We start from the raw sequence: 26,568 nt of genomic DNA on the forward strand, positions 1-26,568 counted from the left end.
TCCTCCTCGGCCGCCGCCGCCGCCGCCGCCGAGCCGCGCTTCTTGGCTGAGCCGCCCGACATGACCCCGCCGGAGGACGCGCCACGCGCTCGGCCCGGACCCCGCGCCCTCGCCTTTTATCTGCCGGCGCCGGCCGGGACCCGCCCCGGCACGTGAGAAAGGCGCGCCCGCCCAGCCGCCGCCGCCGCCGCCGCAGCAGAAGCGCGCCCCGGCTGGCCCGGAGGAGGAGGAGGAGGAGGAGGGGGGGGGAACAGGGGGAGGAGGAGGGGGGGAGAGGGAGGAGCAGGAGGAGGAGGAAGAAGAAGAAGGCGACGAGAGCGCGCCCAGCGTCCCCGCGCGCCAGGGCCGGCAACCTCCCCGGGACGGGCGCCCTCCTCGCCCCGGGCGCGCTCGCCTTGGCTTGCCTTCCCTTGGGACCCTCGAAGCCCCAGGCCGACGCTGCCCCGGAGCCCCCCCTTCCCGAATCGACGTTGCCGGGGACCCGGCGAAATTAGGGGAGGGGGTCGTTTTCGTAACCAATCCGATCGGAGTAAATCCCGGAGTTTGGACCTGGCCAGTCAGAAGCGGATCAACCCGCCGCGTTTGAACCTCCGACCGAGGATCTAAGTCAAGTCCGTAAATCACCATCGTCCTTTTTATTTCTAAAACTGTGGAAGAGAGGAGAGATTCTTCTCTGCCGAAACACAAAAATATTGATAGACACGCGAAACATAATTTTTAAAACTGCTTTGAATATATTTGTTTTAAGAATAGTTTTAAAATTTATTGATTCATAATTTTCAAAGATGTTATTCTTAGGGAGGGAAGGAGGGAGGGTCCAGAACGGCCAAAGTGCTTAAGCCCCTCAAAAGTCATAAGGCAGATGAAATTGTGATAGCTGGAGTTTGCAGCACCTCTTCCTGCCTATCAGAAGGGGGCCCATTTCCGTCCCTGCCAAAGTGGAAAGGGAGATTTAAAAGCAGTTCCCATCAGTGGCTCCCCAGGGGTGTCTAATCTAATAAAGAGAAGAACTAAGACCAACAGGACAGCAGTCTTCCAATATTTGAGGGGTTCCTACAAATACAACGGGGGTCAAACTGTTCTCCAAAAGGCACCCAACGGATAGAAACTAATTAAGGAGAGAACCAGTCTAGAACTAAGGAGGAATTTCTGACAGAATAATTAATCAGCAGAACAACTTGCCTCCAGAAGTTGTGGGTGCTTCATCACTGGAGGTTTTCAAGAAGAGACTGGACAGCCACTTGTCTGAAATGGGATAGGGTTTCCTGCCTGAGCAGGGGGTTGGACTAGATGACCTTCAATAATTCTGTTATTCTACGTGATGAATAAAATTGGTTCTTGCATCTATTTTAGACCGGTGCAAAATTTCCCAATTTGGCAGCCAACAAAACCTAGACCTTAAAAACCCAGAAATAAAATTTTGTCTTGTCTCCCCCGATGTCTTTTTAGACCAGGCCCAATCTATTGTAGGCAAATTATATTGTTGTATGTTCATACATCCAAATAAATAATCGAGTGGGAATCAAAAATATGGATACATTCAGCTTGTTACGCCAAGGGCACCTTTTTGTTTGTAACTTGACATCCTTTGAAAAGGGGCCTGGTAGGTGACAGGTCTAGAAAAGAGGAAAGCTTTGTGTTTGAAAAGAGAGATAATTGCAGTCCATTTCATTGGCTCGCCTTTATTGAAAGAGGCATCCTTGGTAATAGTTTTCACTAATGCTATCATTCAGTCTATAATAAATATTTCCTTCACGGTGTGCTGCAAATAGAATTGTAGGCTATCCGTGCTTTTTCCTCCATGAATTAGCAAAAGTGATTAATATCTTAATGACCAACTGGGCTGTTTGGTTTTCGCAGCAGTCTCACCTGCTTGTTCCCAGTGCTGCTGGCTCATCAGCTACAGAGAAAATATATTTGCTTTAAGTACCAGATGTTAGCCTAGCAGCAGATCTACAGATCTTGCATTTACCAGCTAAAGACTTCATGCAAATTACAATGTTAAAAGCTCTCCACAAATAACATGGGTCTTGAAATCCTGCAATAGTTAACTGATCATTTTACCATGTAATTGATGAGGCATCTGCATTACCAACCTATCCAGCTCATCCTAATTTATTTATTAAATTTATATGCCGCCCGTCTCACTGTTGAGCAACTCTGAGACCTTCCAGCAATCCACCCTTTTGATGAAATGAGCCTTTTTAACAAAATTGTTTTAGCTGGAAAAAGGTGCCAGCCCATCCCTACCTTTTTTTTAACCAACACAGACTCCTCCATCTCTCCTTCTACAAAGTAAACAAACATGCAAGTGCATAATTTTAACTTCGTGGAGCTGACATGGCCCAAACTGGCCTTGACAGGGGCAGGTGGGAAAACAACAACCTAGCAGGCAGAGATCACATAACCTGAAAATAAAAGGAGATGTTGCTTGCCTGAAATAAACTTTGGGATATATTGGCTGTTTTTGATTTTTGTCCTTGTCGGATTCTGCCCTCTAGCGGCCCTCGCCTCAAATTTCCATGTTTGCAAAATATCTGTAAACAAAACATGTTCCTTGACAATAAGATACGCTCTGTGCACACCAACTGCACAAACCTTTCTTTGCCCACATAGCCAGCAACATTAATCCCGGAAATGGAGATTAGCGTTGCTCCCTGTTGAACTATCATGGCTTGCCCTGTCCGTCTTGGTGGGTTGTGGTTTTCTGCTGAGCAGTTCCTTGATGAAGGATTTGTTTTCTGCTTAATTGATGGATTGCTTGATTGTTGTCTTCTACTGGAACATGATACCTGCTTGCCAAGGCTTTTCGCGGATTCTCATTGCAAGTTGGTGGCCAAGCCAGCTTCTGTTCCTCCTTCCCACCTGGATCCTTCATGCCCACTTTGCCAAGAGCACGGGGCAGTCTTTTGGATCTTTGGAGTGTGTAAAAAATCTGTTCCGAGTCCTTTCCCCGTTATTACCCTGCATTCAGCCACAAAACCTTTTAAGGGGATTTGATTATGAAGACCGGCTCCTTGTGATAAAGCCCAGGCGAGGGCAGGATTGCCACATCAAAGGGACTTAGCCCAAGGTCAAGAGATAAGACAGAAGTCACTTCCCACACAACCTCGGGGAAAACAACATATGCTTCTTCTAAAAGCAAGCTAGTCCTTAGCCCCATGGCATTTGGGGCGGGTCAACCAGAAGGGCTCCTCTACCATAGTTTAGCCTTCTCTTTGGTCCTCAGCCCATCTGGACAGATTTTGGTTTAGACATCTTTCAAAGCACAATTTTTGCAGGACAGTAGAGATGTGATCCTCCTTTTCTCCTGCACATCTCTGCCAAACATAGTTAAGGAAACCTGGTTATGCATTCCCCAAGAAAACACCCCACAGGCATTCAATTAGAATTTGAAAATCCAAGAACTGTCTTATGAGGGCAAAAAAGCTAGACAATCCTGGTTGTGTTCATTTTTCTGCCTCTGTAGTGAACAGGAGAAGCTCATAATGTTGCTTTGGGCCATTATCACCCTTTAGCTTCCTGAAGTCAAGATATTTTGCTGCAAATGAAGTGTCACATGCCAGCCGTGTCCAACAGACCCCCATCCCCCCCCCGATCTCCCCTTAGGAGGCCTCTCTCGTTTTTGAAAACTGTCAATTTGCAGAATTTAGTTACTCTGCAGATGATTTTGCTGGGCTCTCTTCACAGGTTGTCTGGAAAGAACAGGCAAACACAACAGCCTTCAAAACACAGCACGTGTGTGTTTAGAGGACACATTTCCTGCACTCCGAGACCATAATGAACCGTCACATTATTCCTTAACAAGTGTTGCAGTCAAAACAGTAGGGTATTGTTTTTCCATTTCAATGCGTTTTAGGAGAAAATTTTTATCTAGTTGTTGTCACTTCCCACACAATGAAACAATTCATTCCCCCTCCTTTCTCTTTCCCAGGGCAAATACAGCTGAAATAACTTCTGGACAACAGAGAGAGAGGACTTCATATTTATTATAAAGATGCCTAACAGCTTAAACTTCCTTTCTGCACCGTTTTCATAAACGCTGAATTGATTCATCAATCTCTCAGCCTGCCTATAATGATTCTTTTACACGTAGAGGAAAAAGGACTTAGGAGATATAAAACTCTGATATGAAAAACGGAAAGGCCAAGAAAGTCCACGCTGCCGTAAGTCTACTTTTTAAAGTACTGTTGATTTGTTTCTGCTTCGATGCACACAAGTTAAGATTGTTCACACACAAGTCCTCTGATGCGGCTGACCAAGGCTTCGGTTTTGAATGCCCCTGATCAGTTATGGCACTGACTGTGTGCTCACCAATCCCAACTGAAGATTTAGCAAGCTGCGATAGTGGATTGATTGTCTTCCACATGATTAGGCACTGTGCGGGCTCTAGTTTTTTGTTTTGTTTTAAGCTATTGAAGTGCTACAGAATGAAAAATATGCATATTTACATCTGGCAGGCTTTATGCATCAGTAAGTACACATATTTAGGACAGGAAATGGATCCTATCATGTTTCCTTGTAACGTATTTGGTGCCTATGTTAGGTATTTCCTTCTAAGCGAGCCTGGTTGTTCCATAGCCCGAAATCCATTCAAATCTGCTGCTTTATGCAGAAAAAGTTTTCCTCTTGTTTCCTAGATCACAAATAACCACAGCCTCTTGTATGTACAGAGACAGGAAAATTGCTGGGGGAAGAGAGGAGCTGCTATAAAGTTAGACCACCCTTTAGAGGTAAATAAGGATTAGGTCATCTGCAAAAGGTTTCTGCAACAGGATGTCCTTCAGGTGCGTTAATACTATAATTCCCAGAACAATTGGCAATTCAGATTGTTATAATCCTGGCATCTGGGTCAAACTAGCTTGAAACCCAAAACCAATGCCTGCCCTTGCCAAATTGTATAAATTTCTTCTCTCGGTGAACAATCCTGCTTTGCAGATTGCCTGGTTCCTTAGGGGTCCTCCGAGAGGCCTTGCCCAACTGTGCAGCTCCTGCAATGGAGCATCTGCTGATGGAGAAACACCTGGGCAGTAGAGGTGAGGCTTGGAGTCCTAACTGGTGCTTTGAACTGTTACTGGGAGAAGACTGGAGTCCAAGCGGTTCTCACGCTAAAAGAGCAGTCTTCTGGAAGAGCAAAGGACCGGAAATCTCTCGGCCCCAGCTTTATGCTAAACTACTTTTCAGGCAACAGGTAACATTTAGCTGCTTAAAGCTGCAGACTGTCGCGAAGGGGCACTTGCTGGGGGGCATGGAACATCTGGTCCTCCTTTTCCATGTCCTGCCAGAAGTGCTTTGAAAAGGATGAACGGACTGTTCGATCCATGATGGGCTGTAGTGGACGGAAGTTGTCCACCATCCTCTTCTCGTCTTCTCCAGCCGGAGTAAAGAGCAGCATCCGAAAGACCTCGAGCTGGGGAGGAGAAAGGGAGAGCAAGAAGATGGGGTTCTCTTAGGTTCTCTTTCTCTGGAGCCTGCAGCTCTGAAGAGCTCCTGGAAATACTGGCCAACAGGTACCTTCAAATTCAACCAAAGCTTTTGTGGCAGGTGACAAGTCTGGGGGACATAATGGGACTTTCTGCATTTTTACCCTGCCCATGAGTTCTACTCTAGAGTCAACTACTCCCAACTCAAGAGCCAGGTAACTGCAATATTTAAGCTAGCCGATGCCAATCTAGATATGCCAGAGTAGAATGCCGGTCACCACCAGCCAGGTTGGTGGACATCCAGCTGTGTGATTTTCTCTTTATCCTGCTGATCCCAAACCAGCTCAATCCTTTATCCTCCATTTATCCACATAAAGAACTGTAGTTAAAAGTGGGAAAACTGACTCAGCAGGAACTTGTTCTACCACACCTACAGATCAACTTTCAGCTCATCTTCTGTTTCAGCCTGGCTACTTTGCCATCTCTTTCACAGGAGACTCCTGGATGAAGCCATGATATCGTTTGTTTGGCCATGGCTTGGCATGATGTACAAAACCAACTATTGTTTATGACTCGCCCTTATACACAGATCAAACTACTAGTGTTTACTCCATAAATTATGGCTGAAACAAACCATAGCTGAGTGAAAAATGTGAAGCCTCTCCATATATTACTGCCTAAGCAAGATTTTGGATGGTGTTACTCCTCCCACTTTCTCAAATCTGATAACACAAGTCTGATTCCCCTTTGACAGACCTGGTCTTCATCGACCTCAATTGCTTTCTTCTTGATGATCCAGGTGACCGACTCCGAAAGTGGAGGGGTGGTCAGAGATCCTGAATAAGTCCAATAATCTGGGCATGAAGGCAACAAGCAGGAAGGATCAAACTCCTCAAGTTCAACCAGAGAATCCTAAGAAATCCCATCAACAGCAAATGGTTAGTTTGGGACACCTGTTTGCAAATACATTTGTGGATTTTTGAAACATAGATTTTAAAAAAACCCTTGTGTGCCCACCCAGCATTGTACTTGAATCTTCCTTCTTCCACTTTTGGGAAGCAAGGATTTAAAGATGACCCTCTGCTTCCTTGGAGTAGACAGGGCATTCCAGGCAAGTAGGAAAGAGCCCAGCCTTCATCGTACCTTGTACTTAATGGAGGGCAAGGCATCTACTAATTTCTGCAGACCGTTATGAGTGGCTCCAAGCTGTCAAAGCAAAGATAAGGTTTGGATTCAGATCTAAAGGTTTTGCACCAATAACATTTTACTCCTTGATAATCTTTAGGACAACGGGTTTCTGATCTCCTGATCCCACCCATTTCCCCACAAACAGCTTCTCCGAAAGACCCCCCCCAAGAAAAAACCCTAAATAAAGTCACTGGCTCTCTGTAGAGAAATTTCTTATCTGTTGCTTGAAGGAGCTGGTCTTCTCCTCCCATTTCCTTCCCACAGGTCTGTTTTGTCTCTATTTACACCTTCCTTCCTGTGTTCCCACCCCAATAGTTTGTGTCTAAAATGGGCCAAATTATATTCTGATGCTGCTATTGCGGTATAAATACTTGCATGCAAATCCACAAAGGAATCAAAATAAACACAGTTACTTAAATGATGCTTATTGTGTAAGAAAAACAGCAACAGATTGGGAGGAATAACAGGAACATTTCAATTTTTCCACCATCGCCATACCTTCAAAAATACCCCAATGACAGCCAGACCATTTTCGTCCATTAGAGCTTCTTCGAAACTTCCAAATTTGCAGCAATTCCAGTGAACTAAATGCAGCTGGAAGAAACAAGGAGAAGCATAATGCTCTGGACGGCTGTCCACGGGCCGCTCCAGAGAGCCACAATTGCAAAGCTCTGAAACCGCTGGGTGTGTTAAGAACCGCATGGTTCCTGAGTGCAGAATGAGAAGCTGCTTCCCCAGAAATTAAAATATCTCTGCGGACCACCCCTGCAGGGCTGGGGGAAGACCCCATCGCCTCGTTCGCCTTGCAAGCATCCACGCTGATCTTCACCAGCTCTTCCTCTTACCTCAGCTGGGAACACCTTGCAGTCCACGGTGTGCTCGGAGCCCCATTCGTTGACGGCTCCCCAGTGAAAATGGAACTGCTTCAACCGGTAGTTGTTCTCCAAGGGACCCCCAGTTATGACTGCCGTGAAGAAAAGGCACGCATTCAGGGGGATGGGGGGGCGTAGAGGAGGGGTCTGCATCATTCACAATTGGGGCCTGGATTCTGCACTGCTTGTTTGCTTTGGTTTCAAACCATTAAAAGGCCATTTGGGACTCACATTATCATTTTGCACTGAAAAATAGTTGGAACAGATGCTGTACTTGCCTATTTTTGATAACTGGCGTGGGGACATGAAACAGGCTGACTGGGTGGCCACCTGTAAGGAATCAGGAAGGGGACTTTGATGGAGACGGGCAGGAACAGTGGCCTTAGGGAAAAGGGGCTGAAACGTGTTTGAATCCCAAGCAATGAAATAACATTGGGAAGAGTTCAGGCAGACACCTCCCCAATTCACTGGAGTATAAGGGGGGGGAGGGGAGGACGTCCAGCACAATTTGACTTGCAAAATTTTTGTATTAGAGCCCATCTCAGTAAAGTAGCCTTTACTGAGGAAATCAGTGAGGCTGAGACCACCCAATTCTAACTCAAAACAAACCCTGGCATTTTAGGAGAAAATTTACTTGACGTGTCACGGATCTCCTCTGCTTTGGTGAACAGGCGCCTCTGGACTGGCTCACAGAAGTAGCACAAGGACGCTCACGTCCCCAGGAACTGAAGATAGAGATTGATCCATGATTTTTACAGGGATATTTCTGGCCTCCTCACCACAAAAGCCCAGCAGCCAGATTTGCCTCTAGGAAAGCCAGGCCTGCTGCAATATCCAGTTCAGGGTGAGCAGGATCCCAGACGCCATGTTTTTAAGCACAGTCAATGCAGGGTGAGTACAGGTGGTCCTCAAGTTACGACCACGAGTGAGCCAAAAATTTATGTTGCTAAGTGAGAAATTTGTTAAGTGAGTTTTGCCCCATTGTACAACTTTTCGTGCCACATTTCTTAAGCAAATCACTTTCAGTTCTTCAATTAGGAACACGGTGGTTAAGTGACGCTGGATTCCCCACTGACTTTGTTTGTCAGACTGTCGCAAAAGGGGATCACGTGACTCCGGAGATAAATGGGAGTCAGTGGCCAAGCATCTGAAGGTAAATCGCATGGCCCTGGGGATGCTGCAACGGCCGTAAGTGTGAAAAATGGTCATAAGCCATTATTTTCAGTGCTGTTGTAACTTTGAACGGTCATTAAACGAACTGTTTTAAGCCAAGGACTAGCTGTATTCTGATCTCTTTGCCCAGGAAAAATCTCTACGCCGTTCTCAAGGGTGGCAATTGGACATTTGCTGCCAATTCCAGCAACAGTTTTATAACAGTCCCGGGAAATTAGCAGCTGACTGAGCTTCAATTGTGAAAAAGTGATGTTTTAAGCAAAAAGGCCAAATTAAGATTCTCTGACCTAACATTTTCTCCAATGAGAGAGCAAAGCTGGAAGGGTTACATTTTTACAGTCTTACAAATCCATTTTTGTCATTCCAACAGTAGTTGCCTCTGTCAGATAGTTAAAATCTTGGGGAACAGAAAAGAATATCCAAGTCCTGGAAAGTCTAATACAATTTCTCAGCAGCTTGGCAGAATCAAAACAGCTTTTTTTCTGTTTCCTGTTTTTTTCTCCCATTTTGAATGGAGGTTGACAGAAAGGGCTGGGTGCGACTGCCTTCTGGTGGAGACTGAAGGGTGCGCACTGCAAAATGCAGTTGTTTACCTTCAGATCTGAGCCAGAACCAGGAAAAAATCTTGAAATACAGACCTCAAGCAACATTCCTGATGGGTCAAATACCAGAAGTAGATTCTGAGCTTCTAATTAAGGTGGGGGAAGTCACGAGAGGGTGTGGGTTTTTGCTGGCTTAAGCCCTTGGCAATCTGCAAGGTTTCTATCGTTTGGGGATGAAACTTCTCATTAGCATTTTGGAAACTCTGCTATACATGAGCCACAATGTCGTTCTATTCTACACTTTCTACCAGTCACCAGATGGCAAGAATGCCAGCACCACCACTGTCACATACTTTGATATTTGTCCCTTTGCTTTGCTGCCATCCTGTGCCCACCGCCAATCTACTTTCATCCTGGCTACAAATATGGGGGCATCTCGCCCAGTGTCCTGTTTCTATGCCCACTGACTTACCTTCCTGCACTGTCTTTCCTTTTCAACTTTAGCTTTAATCCACTTTTCCTCTCCTCTAATTTTATTTTCCTCGAAGGGCAGAAGCGAGGAGAAAGAAAGAAAAAGAGAGAGAGAGACCCCCAAAACTAAAAGGAGACAGCACTAAAAGAAGAAAAAAAGAGTGAATATAATCATTTATGTTTCTGAAAAACAACAAAAAACACAAAAGAAAAAAAAAGAGTACGGTAAAGCAGAGTTTCTAAAACTTTGCAACTTTAAGAGGTGTGGACTACAACTCCCAGAATTCCCTAGCCAGCATGGAATTCTGGGTGTTGAAGTCTACTATCTTAAAGTTGCCAAGTTTGAGAAACACTGCAGTAAAGCATTCTTGGAAGTTTGCAAAGGAAGAAATTGGTTCAGCTTTTGTCCAGAACTTCAGATCTACATAATGCAATTCATGCTGGACTGAGGGAATGAGAGGGGTAGGGGCGGATTTAGAGATCCCCAAAAGCAGACAAGCAAAGTTATCCCATTTGGGGTTCAATTGCATTGGAAAGCTTTTCCAAGTCTATCATGCTGTGCCATTTCTCTTTGCAGGAATGAAGTGCAGCGTGGGAAGAGGTGCTGCTGAACTGTAACTCCCAATAGCCCCAGCCAGCATGAGGGATGCTGGGACTTGTAGTTCAGCAACATCAGGCCACTAAAAATCTGGGATGTGCCACACACTGTATTCAAAGACAAAACAATTAAGCTATCTGGAGCACAGAGCTGCTAAAAACAGCAAGCCCCCAAACAGGCAAGGCTGCTGTAAGGGTTTGCAGACCGATGCTCTGTTTGCACCTTGTCAGTTCAACATTTTGCCTTCAAATCCAGAGCATTACCCAGCACTTACAATGTTGGTACACTCCTCAAAGCAGGATTTAATACTTGAGAGGCCTGACGCTGATTCACAGACTAGATAGGCTTACAATTGTGCTAAGCCATTAAGGGGTTCTTTTAATTTCTGCCTGATGTAGAACTGTTCCTATTTAATGGAAATAGCATAGCTGTAGAAGCACAGAAGGCATTGTTTAAGTCAGCTCATAAAGTTGACCTTTTTTCTTTCTTTAAAAGAGAAAGAAAAAGAAAGAGAAAGAAAGAAAAAGAAAGAAAGAGAAAGAAAGAGAAAGAAAAAAAGAAAGAAAGAAAGAAAGAAAAAGAAAGAAAGAAAGAAAGAAAGAAAGAAAGAAAGAAAGAAAGAAAGAAAGAAAGAAAGAAAGAAAGAAAGAAAGAAAGAAAGAAAGTTAATGAAAAGCTTAGCCAGGTACTGGTATCCTTGCAGGATAAAATATTTCCCCAGACCACGAGACCAGAACAGGCATTGTTAAAAAGGGAGGCCCTATCTTTTTAGATCCTTTCAGTTGCTTTATTCAGAAAGCTTATCTGTCAACTGAGTCAAGGTGATAACCAGCTTTTACCTTCCCTTAAAATAGGTTGCTGGCCCAAACACCTTTCAACAGAGAACACGTATTATGAAACCACGCAGATGGCATCTTGTACTTTGCAGAAGGCAAGGTAAAAACTGAACAAAGGGCATCAGAGGTTTTGGAAGAGTGCCCTAATGATAAATATTTTTTTAAACGTTGGCTAGGTTGCATCTGGAAGTGAATTTTAGCAGGCAAAACAAATCTGGGGAATCATACAGAGAAAGACCCATCTGTTTTATTACAATGTACCCTGCTGATTGGGGCCCAAGCAACTCTACCCCAAAATATATGATGGTGCAAAGTATACATCTACACACCCCTAAGCGTGACCATGTCTACTACACTTTTCAGAGTTATTTGGATTTTGAAATCTTTTGCTAACTTCCACAAATTGCTTTTCCAGTCACTGCTTTTATGTTCCGCCTCTGCACAGCACACCTTAACTTCAGTTGCTCTTACTTGATTTATCCACAGAGTCCTCAAACTCAACCAGGAAGGAGTATCCGTTGTTCCACATGTGGAGACAAGTGTCTGGATCATAACGTATCTCCAGCGGTTTCAGGTGAGGGTCATAAACGCTGTCTCTCCACTGGATATTAATCGGAGATTGGCGGCTGCCTCCTGGGATGGTGATTGGGCTCTGCCAGAGAGGGTGTACTGGGAGGAGAAGATATAGACCAGGGTTTAGCAACCTTGGCAATTTTAAGATGCGTGGACTTCATATCCCAGAATTCCCCAGCTAGCATGCAATAAGATAGATGGACTTCTACTCCCAGAATTCCCCAGCCAGCATACTTTTAAGATGGGTGGATTGCAACTCCCAGAATTCCCCAGCCAGCATGCTTTAAGATAAATGGACTTCTATGTTAATGTTTGTTAATGTTTGTTAATGTTTATTATATTTATATCCCGCCCTTCTCCTTGCGGACTCCCAGAGTTCCCCAGCTAGCATACTTTTAGGATGGGTGGAAACATGACTATTGAAGAAACGTTCAAAGTCTTAGCAGCTAGGAAGTGAAGAAGAGTTGCCTTAGCTAAAGCCTTCAAGTTCTCATTCTCCAAGAATAACAGCTCCGTAGGGTGAGGAGAAACTCAGCAGAATTTCCATTTAGTTTTCAAGTGGTATTGCATTTGAGACTCAGGGAGACAAGGTGAAATGCTCCACCGCTGCCCACACAATTTTTCCATGCTGCCTCCCTTGTTTTGCTAACCAGGGCACTGACTCACCAGCGCCTATCCCCAGCAGGGTAAAACTCTGTTATGGGCCATTCTCTTCCTTGACATCCCAATTATCTCTGGGTGATAAGTTTGATGAGTTTCTTTTTCTTGTTTTGAAATGAGTCAGTGCCCTGGTTAACAAACAATGGGGGCAGCACCGGGCATCCAGATCCGGTGAACCGGACAATCCTTCCCCATTAAAACATCTCCAGAGGCTGAATTGTGGTCTAGCCTCATGGCCAGCTGCCAGAGAAACACCCCATTCCGTTGGAAACAAGTCTGTGCAAATAGACGGAATCTGGGATACGGTGCAGGCAGGAGAATGAACACTGCCCGGAGATGGAGAAAGGCAGGAAGAGGTTTGCCTTGGGTTTTCAAAACACGGGGAGCCCCCCCCACTGCAGAAGTAAAGGGAAAATACCGGAGGCTGGAAAAAGTGTGGGGGGGGAGGTTCAAGGGGGGCAGGGTAAGAGGACCGAAGACCTGGTGGGGGAAAAGGTTTTCTGATGAACTGACCTTCTGCCTTGGGACAGACTGGGCGAGGGAGGGGGGGGCGCTGTCAAACTCCTGATCTTTTGGCAACATCAACTGACCCAAAGAAAAAAACGGAACCCATCATCACCCCTCCCACCCCTCATCCCTTCTGCCCTCTGGCGTTTCCAAACCGCTGGGAGGGGCTGCTATTAAAGAGGGTAAGGTGAAGGAGACGGAAACTTTGGGGTGCGTGGGAGAGCCTGCCGGGTGCCCCAAACTGGAGTTGCTTAGAGAGAAGGAAAGAAGGAAGGAAGGAAAAGAGAGGGAAGAAAAGGAGGGAGGGGAGGGGAGGAAGGGAAGAGAGAAGAAAAGGAAGAGAAGGGAAAGAGGGAGAGAGGAAGGACAGGAAAGGAAGGGAGGAAAGAAGGGAGGGAGGGAGGAAGGAAGGAAGGAAAAGAGAGGGAAGAAAAGGAGGGAGGGGAGGGGAGGAAGGGATGAGAGAAGAAAAAGAAGAGAAGGGAAAGAGGGAGAGAGGAAGGACAGGAAAGGAAGGGAGGAAAGAAGGGAGGGAGGGAGGAAGGAAGGAAGGAAAAGAGAGGGAAGAAAAGGAGGGAGGGGAGGGGAGGAAGGGATGAGAGAAGAAAAAGAAGAGAAGGGAAAGAGGGAGAGAGGAAAGACAGGAAAGGAAGGGAGGAAAGAAGGGAGGGAGGGAGGAAAGAAAGTAAAAGAGGTGGGGGGAGAAAAATCCCCCCCGGGGGGCCACTCACCGCCGTCCCGGAGGCGGTAGGAAGCGCAGGCGCCCAGGCTGCAGCGCCGCCTTCCGCTCTGGCCGGCCAAGGCTGCGGGCGCCCGGCGGAGCAGCGGCAGGAGCAGCCGGGCCATGGGGGCGACCGGCCGGTTCCGGGAGGCTCTGCGCCGGCTCGCTCCGCCCGCCTGGACCACCCCGAGCCCGGCGCGGAGCCTCTGGCGGCTGGGCGGGCAGCCTCCGCGGGCTCCTCCTCCTCCTCCTCCCGGCCCCAGGGAGGCTCCCCGGGCGGAGCCCGCAGCCCGGCGCTCTCGGGAGCCCCCTGCGCCCACCCAGCCCCTCCTCGCGGTGGGCAGGCAGGCAGCCCCCTCCCGCCACGCAGCCGGCTAGTCGGGGGGGGGGTCGGGCGGTGGTGGGACCCCTCCCCGGCTGGAAGGGGGCTTCCTCAAAGCCGAAGGGGGGGGCTTTAACCAATACCCGGGACTTTTAAAGGGGTGGGCGGCAGGGGCCAAGCGGGACCCCTCCCCGAAAGGCTACAAACCCAGTGAAGCCCGGGCGCGGCCCTGGAAACGGGGCCCTTCAGCCCGCGGGGCAAGGTCGGGAAAGCCGCTCTGGCTGAGCCAGCGGCGTTTCTCAACCGCTGGAGGGTGTGCGGGCTTCAACGGCGAAGGCCCGCCGGGGGATTCTGGGAGTTGAAATCCACAAGCCTTCAAGTGGCCAAGTTTGGAGACCCCCGCCCGAGACAAGGGGGCCATCTGTGGATTGGAAAAGCAAGTTTATTTATTTATTTTTTCCCCCCAAACGCTGATGCACAAGACTTCGCCTCCCGCGGTGCTTTCTCTGGCCGGGACTGTTCCCCACAAATCAGCTGCTTCGGCTGCTTATAAACTTCCCCAGGGAGCAGAGAACCAATTCCCGCAAGAGGCTAGGTTGGTTTGGGTCAGGGGTAGGCAACCTCGGCTCTTTTATGACTCATGGACTTCAACTCCCAGAATTCCTGAGCCAGCTATGCTGGCTCAGGAATTCTGGGAGTTGAAGTCCATGAGTCATAAAAGAGCCGAGGTTGCCTACCCCTGGTTTGGGTGAATTAGATACAATTCCTCCTTTTTGGGGGGGGGGGTCTTCTTGCTGCTCTCTTTCCTTGCCACTCTTTTTGCGACAACTGGGGGGGGCGGTTGGGCGATGATTCGCGGAGCCTTTAAAAACAGCCACCACCCAAGCCTGATTTTATTGAGATAAACGTTGAAACACGTCTGCCTCTTAAAAGCAGAACCTGCATCAGCATTTCTGACTCTTTCCTCTTAAATAAAGCATTTTACTTTGCCATTACCTGAAGGGCTGGCTTGCTTGAGTTTCAGGGAATTTTATATTCCAAGGGCATCTCCCTTGTGATTGTGAATAAGCTGAACGATACTGTGCATGGACAGGAAGTCTTGCCCGGGCTCTGCGCCCAGCTTGGACAATAAAGAGGGCAGTTTCCACCCTCATTTCATGTGCAAAAAGGCCACTTCTTAGCCCCCCCCCCACTTTACTGGACGCAGTTCAGATTGCCATAGGAACATAATGTCTTGTGCAGATAGAGCCAAACTGGAGCTTTTTTATTTTAATCTGGTACAATTTTCTCAGCCTTGGCAACTTAAAGATGTGTGGACTTCAACTCCCAGAAATCAGAAGCAAGCTGGCTGGGGAATTCTGGGAGTTGAAGTCCACACAACTTCAAGTGGTTGAGGAAATTACTCTAGTAAAATAACGCTTCTTTGTTTTGCTTCATGGATACCCTTGAAAAGTATAAAATTCACTTCTAAAAGGCAGTTTGTCCTTGGGGCTTTTAAAGGAACTCTGCATGCAGCACACAGCTGCAATCTGACACCAGCGGCACATATTTTATCCTTAGCAAATAAACGGTGCTTGCACAATAACGTCAACCTGTACACGACCAAACTACAATGACAAAGTAGAAGCCAGGTTATTATAGGAGGTCTTATCTGAACCAGACTCTCATGTAGTTTATTGTGTGAGCACATCCATCATGGTTTGCTAGCCATGGCTTACAGCTTAGTGTGATGGACAAGCTCAGCTGGTTCCCACTGCTAATCAGCTTCAGAGGCTTCAGGAAAACCCGAAGACAAGTAAATGCTTAGATTGGAAGGTGGAAATACAGGAGGAAAAAAGAGAAGAATTTAAGGCAGGTTTTTAAAATGCGAAGGCTTTGGAACACCCGATAAAGCTAGAGAGAATAGGTTATGGGCACAGCGAAGGTTAATTGAAACCACTCCCTACTGTCAAAAGGGCCTTTTCTCCTTGGCTGAGCTGGCAAAATCTCCATGGCAATTTGCCCCAAACAGAAGGCAAATAAGGCAACTCTAGATGGCTCTTGGTTTCTGCATCCTGTAACCACACAAACGTGTGCCTTTTCAGACTTTAGAGAGGGGCACACATCCACCCCACCCTGTTCCAGTCCTTTGGCACTGCTGGATCTGCCCGCTTTATAGAGAGGGTATCTGGGTGAGGTTGCTTCTCAGGTTTTAGCCTGTTATGAAAACTCTCTGTGGAGGTTTAAGCCTCGAGAATCTGAATGGAATGTATAATCTCCAAATAATGAATAAATGAGGAGGATTCCTACAGGAAGAAGTTTGTCTGCTTAAGTCAAGGGTTTCCAAACTTGGTAACTTTTAAGACTTGTGGACTTCAACTCCCAGAATTCCCTAGCCAGGATGATTCCATACTATCAGGAGATGATCTCTTGGAATTATGAAATTAAGTAGAATAGCCCATCTTTTTTGCTAATAACCTGGTTGAAATTGCAGTAGGGCAAGGAATCAAAGGATTCATTTATATTTTTAAATGACTCTTGGCATCCGTTTTAGGAATCTTTTGAGAAGGCCAAGAAAGGGGAGAAAAACATGTCCACAGTTACTTGCATGAGTCATACTGTTGTTCTAGATGAGAAAAACTGACTGAAAATTTCCTGTGGATTTGCATTCATGTTAAAAAAGTTTGGCAGTGATTGTGGTCCTGGTGGAAAAAAACCAGGGATAGTAAAATATGAAATGCTAGTATGCTTCACGCTCATGTACCTCTGGCTATATACAGCATTTTGAATACAGAAATGGGTTTATGAAACTTGGATCTCTTTGTACCAAGCCTGCTTAGCTTCATGATGGTTGTTTGAATAATCCAGAACTGGCTGTCACTGCAACAGGCTAAGCAAGAAGCCGAGAAACCACAGGATGTGACCATTTGCAGCTGGCTTTGGTTTTTCCGATCTTCCTGATCATCCTTTTTTGCATCAGATGAAGAACTGAGTTTTTCCGAAGTTTGTGTCCTTTTCTGTGACATTTTGAACACTCCTAACAGCCTCATTGAGGCCTCAAAGATAAATAGAAACTGGTCTTCTTGGCTCTTGATGGGACACAAAGATATCAGTTACTCAGAAAAAATGTCCTTAAAGAAGTTAACATCCGTTTTTTTTGCTAAGTAAGAAAACTACATCAAATTCACAAAGTTACTAGACGTTGAGCTTGGTGGAAAGGAAGCTTTTAAACAATAGCACTGGCTAAATGCAGTTTATGGGATTTTAAAAAAAATGTTCAGAACTGCTTTTACCTGAAAAATTATGTCTTATAAATTATATCTGAAAATTATGTTTTCTTGGAGGCTTTTAAGAAGAGACTGGACAGCCACCTGTCTGAAATGCTATAGGGCAGGGGTAGGCAACCTTGGCTCTTTTATGACTCGTGGACTTCAACTCCCAGAATTCCTCAGCCAGCACAGCTGGCTCAGGAATTCTAGGAGTTGAAGTCCACGAGTCATAAAAGAGCCAAGGTTGCCTACCCCTGCTATAGGGTCTCCTGCTTGAGCAGGGGGGGTTGGACTAGAAGACCTCCAAGGTCCCTTCCAACTCTATTATTCTATGTTATTCATGAAATCCTGTTTGTTCCAGTGATCCATAGCTGATCTACCAGTATTTATTTCGAAACCTGGACAAGTTGATCTTCCTCTGTTGAAAATGTTTGTTGATCTGACTGGAAATTCCGGTTTGTAAAGCTGAGGGGGCCCCTTGCAATTATTGTACAAAGTGGTTAATATGCTAAGAGGTCCAAAGGATTTTCCATTGAGTGGAAAAGCAAAACTTTTCAATGGGGTAGATCACTGATATGCCAACGTGACTACAGGTGTACCAAAGTAGCCAGAATAAATAAAAGACCACCGTTTTGCCCGAAGGCATGGTTGGTTATAGCACTGCTTAGCTGCTGTCTTTTAACTCTGTTCCCTGCGATGCTTGTTAAGTAATGCTGGTTTGTAGCAGGAAAGTATATATGGCTCCACTGAAAAGAGAAAAGGCTGAGTTTGGGGTAGATCCCATATGCTTTTGCCCAGGTTTAGAGACAAATAATATTTTCAATCACCCCTTGATATTTTGTCACCACCTGAGCTGAGATTTTTCACCTGGTTTAGAATGTGCAAAATATTGGCTGGCTTAAATCCATCCACCAAACTGGAAAGCAGAATATTTTAATCTAGTGCAACAGGCAAAAAGGGAATTTTTTTAAACCATTTGTTTCTTTCTTCCCCTCCCCCAGAAATATTCTCCAATTGCTTTCAAAAATGATTGGTTACAGTAAACGTTGGTCACAATATAAAACGTCTCATTATAGCAAAAAGAAACAAGCAAATAAAAACAATTGCTTTTGCCCTGATTTCATAAACGTCCTTTCTCCTACCAGAAACATATATCTGTTGATACCATTCACACAAACGCCAATGATTTAAATTACAATCTTCCTGAAAAGGGTAAGAAAACTGGATACTTACAGGAAGCATACCTGTTTTTATGGGTGCAGCTGATCAAACTGCAGGATCTTCGGGGTGTCAGATACTGTCCCCAGGCAGTTTTCAACTTTTTGCTCAAATGGGTCAAGTTCCTTATTTTTAGACTGGTAAGAAATACATTCATTTTTTTAAAGAAAATAAAAAGTGCTTTTCCCGTTCAAATCGACAGATACAGTGGCAATGCCCTGTTAGGGGCAAAGAGATTGCCAAAATAAAAAGGTTAAATTTCAACCTGTCCCTCTATTCTCTTTTGATTTTAGGTTCTGGTGCAGGATGACACCCCTTATGCTCTGTGCTGTTTTTTGTCCCTGAGAAAGTATCCACCTTCAAGTCATCTTTCCTCCTACGTAAGAATTTTGGGATTGCGAAGAATACTCTGAATGGGCAATTCTTTTTCCTCTTTTGCACAATCTTCCTTTAAAACACCGCAATATTTGTTTTGGTGTCCAGTTCACAGAAGCATTTTATAGATGGCAAACAGCTGGCCGAAGGACACTGACTCTACAAAGAGGGGAAGGGGAGAGATGACCCTTGATGGGGAAAACAATTGTAAGATTAGTGATATTTGATTTGTGACTTGCAAATACGGTAGGTCTCATTTAGCAAAGCCCCCCTGGGACGCTAAGGGGCAAGAGGTAACTTTCTCTGGTTTTAGCAGGATCTTAACCTTCAAGGACAAGAAAATCATCTTCACCACCTCCAGGAATAAGGAAACCCCCCCCCCCAAAGCCCATTAGACATCATGCATCTCTCTTCTATAAACTATGAGAGACAACCTTTGTTCTACTATTGGAAACTGTTTATGTACAGAGAGTTAATTTTTACCATAAATTATAGACTAGGTTACTAGAATGTGCTTAAAAAAAGGCCCTAAACTGATTACACCAAGTCTGGATAATGTAAGCTTCAAAACATTGGCTCAGTCAATCTGGTAGGCAGGAACTAGCTGGCCCTGCCCTGATATTTAAGGGGAGCCCAAGAAAGATCAAGGAATAGAATGGCTTTTCATTTTTATTGAAGTTTCTGTGGCCTGAAAGATATAATTTTGGCATGCCCGCCCATCTACCATGACTTCTTTGAGCTCATGTAAACCGCTCCTTGTATCATCAGTGATGGTGACATAGATGGTAGATATGGTGACTAACCATATTTTCTGTTGGCCTTTGAATTTTCAAAGCATCAAAGTCTTCTCCAATAATTGTAGACTTTGCATGAAGAGTTGAAAATATCAAATGTTGGCTTCATCATTAGTGCTTTCAATGAGGAATCTTGATCAGGCACTGGGTGGTTTTTCTACTGTTCCGAGGTGTAATTCCAAGCCTCCAATTTTTCTTCTTTTAATTTTTCTGAGGGTCCACCTGTTAGAGCTACATATTAAAACTGACAAGATTATAGTCCTGACAATAAGGACATTTATTGTCAATGTGATACATCTGCACATGGTCTTGATCTGTCATTCAGGTATCTTTGTTTCCTGGCTAGAAACCGAGAACTTTGGAGCTTAGGAAGATATAGCCCCTTATTAGTGCAGCTTCTCCAATTATTTCCATTGGGTTTATGTTGCTTGTTGTTGACCAAAAACTTGATTCTTTAAACATTGTGCAACAGGCTTGACTTTTGCAAACTCTTCTTCCACTTTAATTTCTATTTCTTTAGCTTATCCTCTCTTACAGCCCTCCATGGGGCATCATCACCTAATCTGAGCTAGTTGTTATTTCTCCCAGCCGTTTAAATGCCAGTTTCGATTTCTTCTCATGATGTGCTCTGCATATAAATTAAAAGAACAAGGTGCCATCTTTGCCAATTAAGCTGCTTCAAATTCTGTTCTGATGCTTCCTGGTAATTATATAATTATAAAATACATTGTTCAATAGGTTGTCTGCATTATTAGATGTGCTCATGTACGATTGTACAAAACAGCAGAAACACTTTTAGTCCAACTTTCCTGAGTTGGAAGGGTGGGGGGGGGCATGCTGGCTGGGGAATTCTGGGAGTTGGAGTCCATCCTTTTTCAAGATGCCAAGTTTGAAAAATATTGGTTTATCTGAGAAGGTGCACATTTTATTGATTTGGTACAGGATACCCCGACCAAAATTAAGATCTGAAGCGGAAACCTTCGCTTCGATGCAGCCCGCCGGGTTTTCTCCCCAAAATGGCGTACTACAGCTCCCAGCATGCACGGGCCAAGCGAGGGATCGCGCGCGCGCAAGGCCCTCTGGGACTCCGAGTCCTCCTGCTCGTCTCGGCCGTCCTGCTTGCCGGGTTGGCTCTCGACGCGCCGGCGGCTCCCAAACGGGAAGCGTGCGCAGTGCGCCTGCGCGCCATCTCGGGTCTAAGGCTGGGGACGCGGTAGCCGAGCGCGCCTGCGCAGCGGCGACTCCGGAGGATCTCTCGCGAGGAAGGACGCCATTATCGCAGCCGCCCGGCCAAACACCACGAGAATTCGGCAAGGCAAACGGTAACCTCGCTTCTCTCGCGGGTTCCCGGCTGCGGCTGCGGCTGCTCGGCCGCGGCGCCCGGAGGGCCTCGGCTCAGCCCCTCACGATGACGGAGAGCTTGCGCGGGTCGCCTCACGGCGCCCAGCCCGCCGGGCCGCGAGCGGGAGGGGGCGGGGGCGGGGCGCGCAGGGGCGGGGCTTGAGACTTTGCCTCTTCCCCCCCCGCGCCACCCCGTCGCCCCGCCCTACGCGGGCGCGGAGCCGTTCGACGTGAGTCCCGTGCTCTGCCCGCTGGGGCACCAACTCCCATCATCCGCAGCAAGCACAGCCCTGGCCTCCAGCCCGAAAGGCAGCACCCCAGCTCAGATTCCAGCCCGCCGGGGGGGGGGAAGGAAGCTCCAGCTTCCTGGCTGGGCATGATGGGAGTTGTAGTCCCCCAATGGGGGTTGATGCTCGGATGGGTAGCTATGCATGTGGCTGAAAGATTACGGAGGCCCCCCCCCCATATTTCTTCTTTTTTCTTAGCAAGGGCTAGAACTGGAGCCCAATATCAAGGGTCGAAGGGATGTTCGAGGTCATGTAGTCGAGCCCTTTTCCCCTGCAAAGCCCTCTGTCTCTGTCTCTTAGCCGCTCTCAGTGGTTTGTCTAGCAAAGATAGGGAAGGAAAACGTAAAGAGCAAAGGAAGAAAAGACAATTGAGAAGGGTTGGCACGGTGCTGGGTTCCTGCAGAGGTCAAAGCAGGAGTCAGTTTCCTTTCAGTTTAGTGTTTCTTGAAGGACCTGAATTCTTCCAGCATCTTAAACATGAACCGAATTGGTGAGATAAGAGCGTGCTTTGATAATAAACGTTCTTTGGGTGAATGAACTGTGTGTATGTATGATAATTCTCTGAGAAGGGGCATTCAGGACAATAAAATAGTACTGTAAAGGGAATTAAAGAAAATATATATAAGCTCCTGTCCCATTGCAATGCTGGACATTTAAAACATGTCATAACGATATAGACAGAACAAAGAAGCTTTGGGTGGTTTAAAAGCATGGTGTACAATTTATTACCATATATATAACAGGCTGTAGTCCTTGAAAACTTACATTGTATGCAGTTTAAGATAAAAGGAACTATCATAACAAAGACATTGTAATAATAAGCAGCAGGCATTACATTTGAGTGTACTTTCACTTCATATGAGTGTTTATATAACATACGTTGATGTTTTCACATCACTGTGAAATCGGTAACATTTAGAAGTGGTATTTTGGCCATCAGTTTAGCCCTCTTTGGACAGCAGAATGCTTTGAAGTAAGGCACACAACTAATGAAAACAAGTTGTACAACCTGCTTTAGTGGAAGCAAAATGAGATCTTATCAAAGAATTGAACTTGAGCACATGTATTGCGTGCAAGAAATGTGCAAATGTGTTGGAATTACTAGCACATGGAACGATACGACACAACTCAGAGAAAACTGCAATGAAAAATACATTGCATATCCAGAACAATATCAATTGGCTTTCTTTGGGAGTTACCTACTTCTTTGGGAGTTAGGCTTGGCTTTCTGAATTAAGTGCATGATTGTTAATCCAAGCAATTTACGTTAGTTTTATTTAATTTCTGGCCACACCAGACGTCTATACCATATAACTATATATATATATATGAATTAGGAGTGGCTGTTTTAAATTAAATGCGTAACTACTTATATTGCTTGGATTGCCTGAATGAAATCTGAGCATTTTAAATGGCATTTTTCATAAACTGCATTTGCAAAAAATAGGACTTTCACGGTAACTTCAGGCAGGTGAAGAGAAGCAGCAGAGGAAAGTGGAAATGGCACATTCAGGGATGATAATTGAATTATGGGGGGCTCTGATCTCTGAATGACCTGCCTGTCTTTCAAAAGGACCAGCTGCACCGAGCAGTCAAACTGAATGGAAGTCAGCTGGTAAAAGAGATTGGAAATTCTGGGCATAAATGGGATCATCTGCTAATCTTTCTCTAAATATGGAACAGATTTAGAAACTACCTCTGTTGCTATTTTTTTCATTAAACGCATATCTTCAAGGGGGCACACGTAATGCCCTCACCATTCTTGTAAAGTTACAAGGCAGCTTTCTCTGTTCCTTTGGAAAAGAGGCCAAAGTAGAATTCCTTTCCTGCAGATCAGGATATTTCCTTCTTGCTGGTCTTTCCTGCCTGCTTTTTTTTCTTTCCTTCTTACTGCATCCATTCACTTATGCAGGAAAAATGAAGCGCTTGCAGTTTGCAGTGGCTGCAGCAGCCAGCTAGAATGGGTCATTACATGCTTTGGGGGGGGGGGGAGTGAGAAACAGGAGGTGGTGCCCATCCTTTAGCAATTTCAGCTGGTGTGCGTCTTGACTTGATAACACTGCAAAACCAGCATCCCAATTGACTAACTACAAGAGCAACTGCTTCCCAATGCCCTTTGGTTGTGGGGATTTTGTTTTCTGTTCTCTTAGGAGAATTGCTGGAAAGCAACTGTTGCTCGCAATAAATATTTAAACTCGAAGCTGTGCTGCGAAATTGGTTTTAAGGATGTCAGTAAAATCAATTGGATAAAGGTATACTGAAATCGATGAGTGGATTCCTTGAAATGGGTGGCAAACAATTACAGGCAAGTCGGGTACCAGCGTTCTCTCTCTCCCCCCCTCCCCGATCTGAACTGCTCAAAGTAGCTGTGCAGAATTGGAGCAGGACTTTTGTGACGTGTCAGCATCTTTACTCACACAGAAAGATTGCTGATTTGAGAGAGAATTGAAGAGCAAGCTTTATATTCTCCCCTTGACCTTTCCTTACCAACAGCCCCTGGGTTTTTTTTTTTTAATTAAGCAGCTCTTATTAATCAGTATTGCACGTAAGGTGGTTGGCCTGGGATCAGTCAACTTGGATTGGAAGGTTAAAAGCTCCAGTGGGTCTGTAGACGTGGGAGCCAAGCTTAGGTTGGTAAAGTTGGAACCGGTCTCACGGAGTTTGTAAATGAACCTTGGGAGCTGCTGGAATCAAGAGAAACATTTGAGGCCCGGGTGCTTCTATAAGATGGAAGAGTTGGTTTAACATTTGCTGCCCAAAATAATACAAACGAGGCAGGAAGATACTATATTCTTAAGATTTATCTAATTCCTGTTTGCACTGGGTTTGTTTCTGGTCCAATTTTTTTTAATATTGGAAAAGGACTTACAGATTTATTTAATGCAGTAAATATCTATGGTGTCAGAAACATGCAAGATGCGCTTCTGAAGACACTTCAGTGAACAGAACAGCCTGTAATTTAATCCACTTAAATAAATGTTCTTTTTCAATACCAGGAAAGGCTGTGCGTCCTGACAGGTGCCTCTTTCTAATTAGTCCGACTTCATTGCGTTTTTACTTTAGAGCAGCCAAAGCAGCTTTCCTGTCTTGATGGCTGATCTCTGGATTATGATGCTAAAATTTTGGGATGAAGATAATGAAGATTGTTCCATTTTATTATCTTCTGAAGTTTTTGGCTGTTCTGTTCTTCAAAGGAGATGGCTTTTCAGACAAAAATTAGAGCGATGTGGGAATGGAAAATAATTTCGGAATCCAAGCTATCACCACCAAAGATTTAGGAATCTATGCTGTGAAGAAATAGAAGAAAATTAATGTTCTTTAGTACCTCAGCAAACTGATACTTTGGTTTTCCTGCCAGTTGTGGTTTTACTCTTTCTCGTAAAAGAACTTAGGAGAAGACACGGCTTTTAAGCGTTCCTGTATTTCCTGCAAAAGCAACAGATGAGCATATTTATTATGCCCTCTGTTTAACTGATTTTGTTTCTGGCTTCTTCTCCTAAATAGCCTGCACTGGCTGGAAATTCTGGAAATTCTGGACTTAACACGTCAAGGGCTCTCTGCGGAAGTTGCGTTAGAAACCTTCAAATTCTTTTACTTACAATTCTACCCCAATCCTTTTTTTTACACAGATTAAGATGTCCTTTTGCCACAACTTCCCAGAAGTTAAAATGTAAGCAATTATTTCAGTCCTGCCAAAGAGGTGACATAAAGCAGTGGCAGAATTTGTGTCAATTTTCATAGGATTGGACCATTGCTTTAAAACTGGGTTCAGAACTTTGACCTAAGACTTGGTTCCATTGAAATTAGTGGGTGTTATCTTTAATTTATTCTAATTTATGTTATTCTATTATGATTTGGGAACTGATAAACCTGGAAGGAATGGATAATTGAGGGCTTGCAAATAAGCTCTGGTCCATTTGTTGTTCCTTTTTGGACACACCTAAATGGAACTGAAATAATTTACGGTTTTGTTGAAATAAAAGCCAAAGAGCTTGATAGTTCATCGTTTTCATCATCAACTTCAACAGCCATTTTTGTCACTTTGGAGCAACATATGGAGGGAATGTGAATATCTGTAACAAAGCCGTCATTTTCATGAAGAAAAACCTAGTTGTTTACAATCCACGTACTTATCAAAATGAAGTAAAATGTGCAAGGCATAATAATCCTATCATGAAAAAGGAGGAAAATGATTTTCTTAAATAGTTTTAATAATTTAATAAACAAACCAAGCATGCTTGACTGGCAAAAGAAGATCTGGTTTTCATTCGGTTTTGCACAATACACAAAGTTATCTTGTTTGTTGCCCCAGATCAGGGTGGGCATATTGGAAAAGTTGCCCAGATAACCTTCCATGCACTGAAAAGTTAAGAAGATTCTTGGCTGTCCCAAGCTATGTGGAATCAACCCCATAAGCAATCTATCCCCGCATATCAATTTCTGCGGACAACAGAAGAAAGCTTATGTTAATAATCACCCAGTAACTTTTTGCCAACTAGAATTAGGATATAAGTGAGTAAGAAGGCTGGCAGGGAAAAACCTGAATACATCCAGCAAGTTCTTGAGAAGTTTCAGTTATCCAACAGGGGAAGTAGTTAGTCGCTGGGGTTAGATCAGGGGTCTCCAACCTTGGCAACTTTAAGACTTGTGAACTTCAACTCCCAGAATTCCTCAGCCAGCATGGTCTTAAAGTTGCCACGGTTGGAAGCCCCTGGGTTACATCCCAGCAGGCTAGCAATTTCTGAAGGCTTCTTTACAAGAGGAACAATTGCATCAATGCTCTGTTTATGAGCTTCCCGAAAGAGACTCTTGATAGACTCACTCTAGCACCTAGGTTCTAGATGGCTCCTTTATTTAGATCTGGTTCTTATGTTCTAGGCAAGTGCTATCAGAATAAGAAAACCCGTATAAAGGACCAAGAAACAATAATGTTCTTCTGAAGTTTCTACAAAAAGGTTCAAAAGGCACCTGCCAGATGGAAAAGATTGAACTGAAGGAGGAAGCAGATTTTCTTGGATTCCAGTAAAAATTCTACAATAAGGTTCTCATGATATGAACTTCGTTTGTTGATTTTTATTTCATGGACACGTCTGTGACATTTTGCCATTGCCTAATTTTGGGAGTTTGGGGTTTCTGAATGTAGCGTTCTGGGATTCCTTGGTGGTTAACCATCCAAGTACCAACTGGATCCAACTCTACTTAGTTTCCAGTGCCATGAGGCTTTTGAGATGTATTTTTCCCTACTCAAAAATACTTGAAATGAACATGGCTGTGATACAGCAAAGAGATAGGAATATTAATTCTTTGGAAGCAGATCCTAGTTGCATAGACATGGTAGCTGGGTTCATCCATTGCACCATGCCCAGATGGTATTTAAGTTCGAGTGATGCATAAACTCGTGATTGTGATTTCTAAACAA

General features: G+C 44.9%; 2 protein-coding genes across 2 annotated transcripts in view; both read right to left on the reverse strand.

Annotated features, from left to right (window-relative positions):
* SLC7A5 (solute carrier family 7 member 5) overlaps positions 1-2,823 on the reverse strand; it is a 27,167-nt gene extending 24,344 nt beyond the window's left edge. Inside the window, exon 1 of the mRNA XM_015822012.1 lies at positions 2,793-2,823. Within this exon, the coding sequence (XP_015677498.1) occupies positions 2,793-2,823 (31 nt within the window). The remainder of the gene's footprint in view (positions 1-2,792) is intronic.
* A 1,146-nt stretch (positions 2,824-3,969) lies between these two features.
* On the reverse strand, positions 3,970-13,689 carry CA5A (carbonic anhydrase 5A). The gene is made up of 7 exons (XM_015822013.1): positions 13,575-13,689; positions 11,575-11,772; positions 7,457-7,575; positions 7,110-7,205; positions 6,567-6,629; positions 6,180-6,335; positions 3,970-5,410 (listed from the first exon to the last, which is right to left on the reverse strand). The coding sequence occupies exons 1-7, from the start codon at positions 13,687-13,689 to the stop codon at positions 5,207-5,209; spliced, it is 951 nt and encodes a 316-aa protein (XP_015677499.1). The 3' UTR covers positions 3,970-5,206.
* Positions 13,690-26,568: the final 12,879 nt, after the last annotated feature.

The sequence above is a fragment of the Protobothrops mucrosquamatus genome, unplaced genomic scaffold (genome assembly GCF_001527695.2).
Source record: "Protobothrops mucrosquamatus isolate PMUCROS unplaced genomic scaffold, P.Mucros_1.0 scaffold1445, whole genome shotgun sequence".
Lineage (NCBI taxonomy): Eukaryota > Metazoa > Chordata > Lepidosauria > Squamata > Viperidae > Protobothrops > Protobothrops mucrosquamatus.

Bases quoted from the DNA above. Each gene is read 5' to 3' on its own strand.
- CA5A (XM_015822013.1), bottom strand. From the start codon at position 13,689: ATGGCCCGGCTGCTCCTGCCGCTGCTCCGCCGGGCGCCCGCAGCCTTG. The intron at 11,773-13,574 runs GTGAGTGGCCCC...TTCTCCTCCCAG, and splicing joins CTACCGCCTCCGGGACGGCG to TACACCCTCTCTGGCAGAGC. The intron at 7,576-11,574 runs GTAAGAGCAACT...TCTTCACGGCAG, and splicing joins GGACTCTGTGGATAAATCAA to TCATAACTGGGGGTCCCTTG.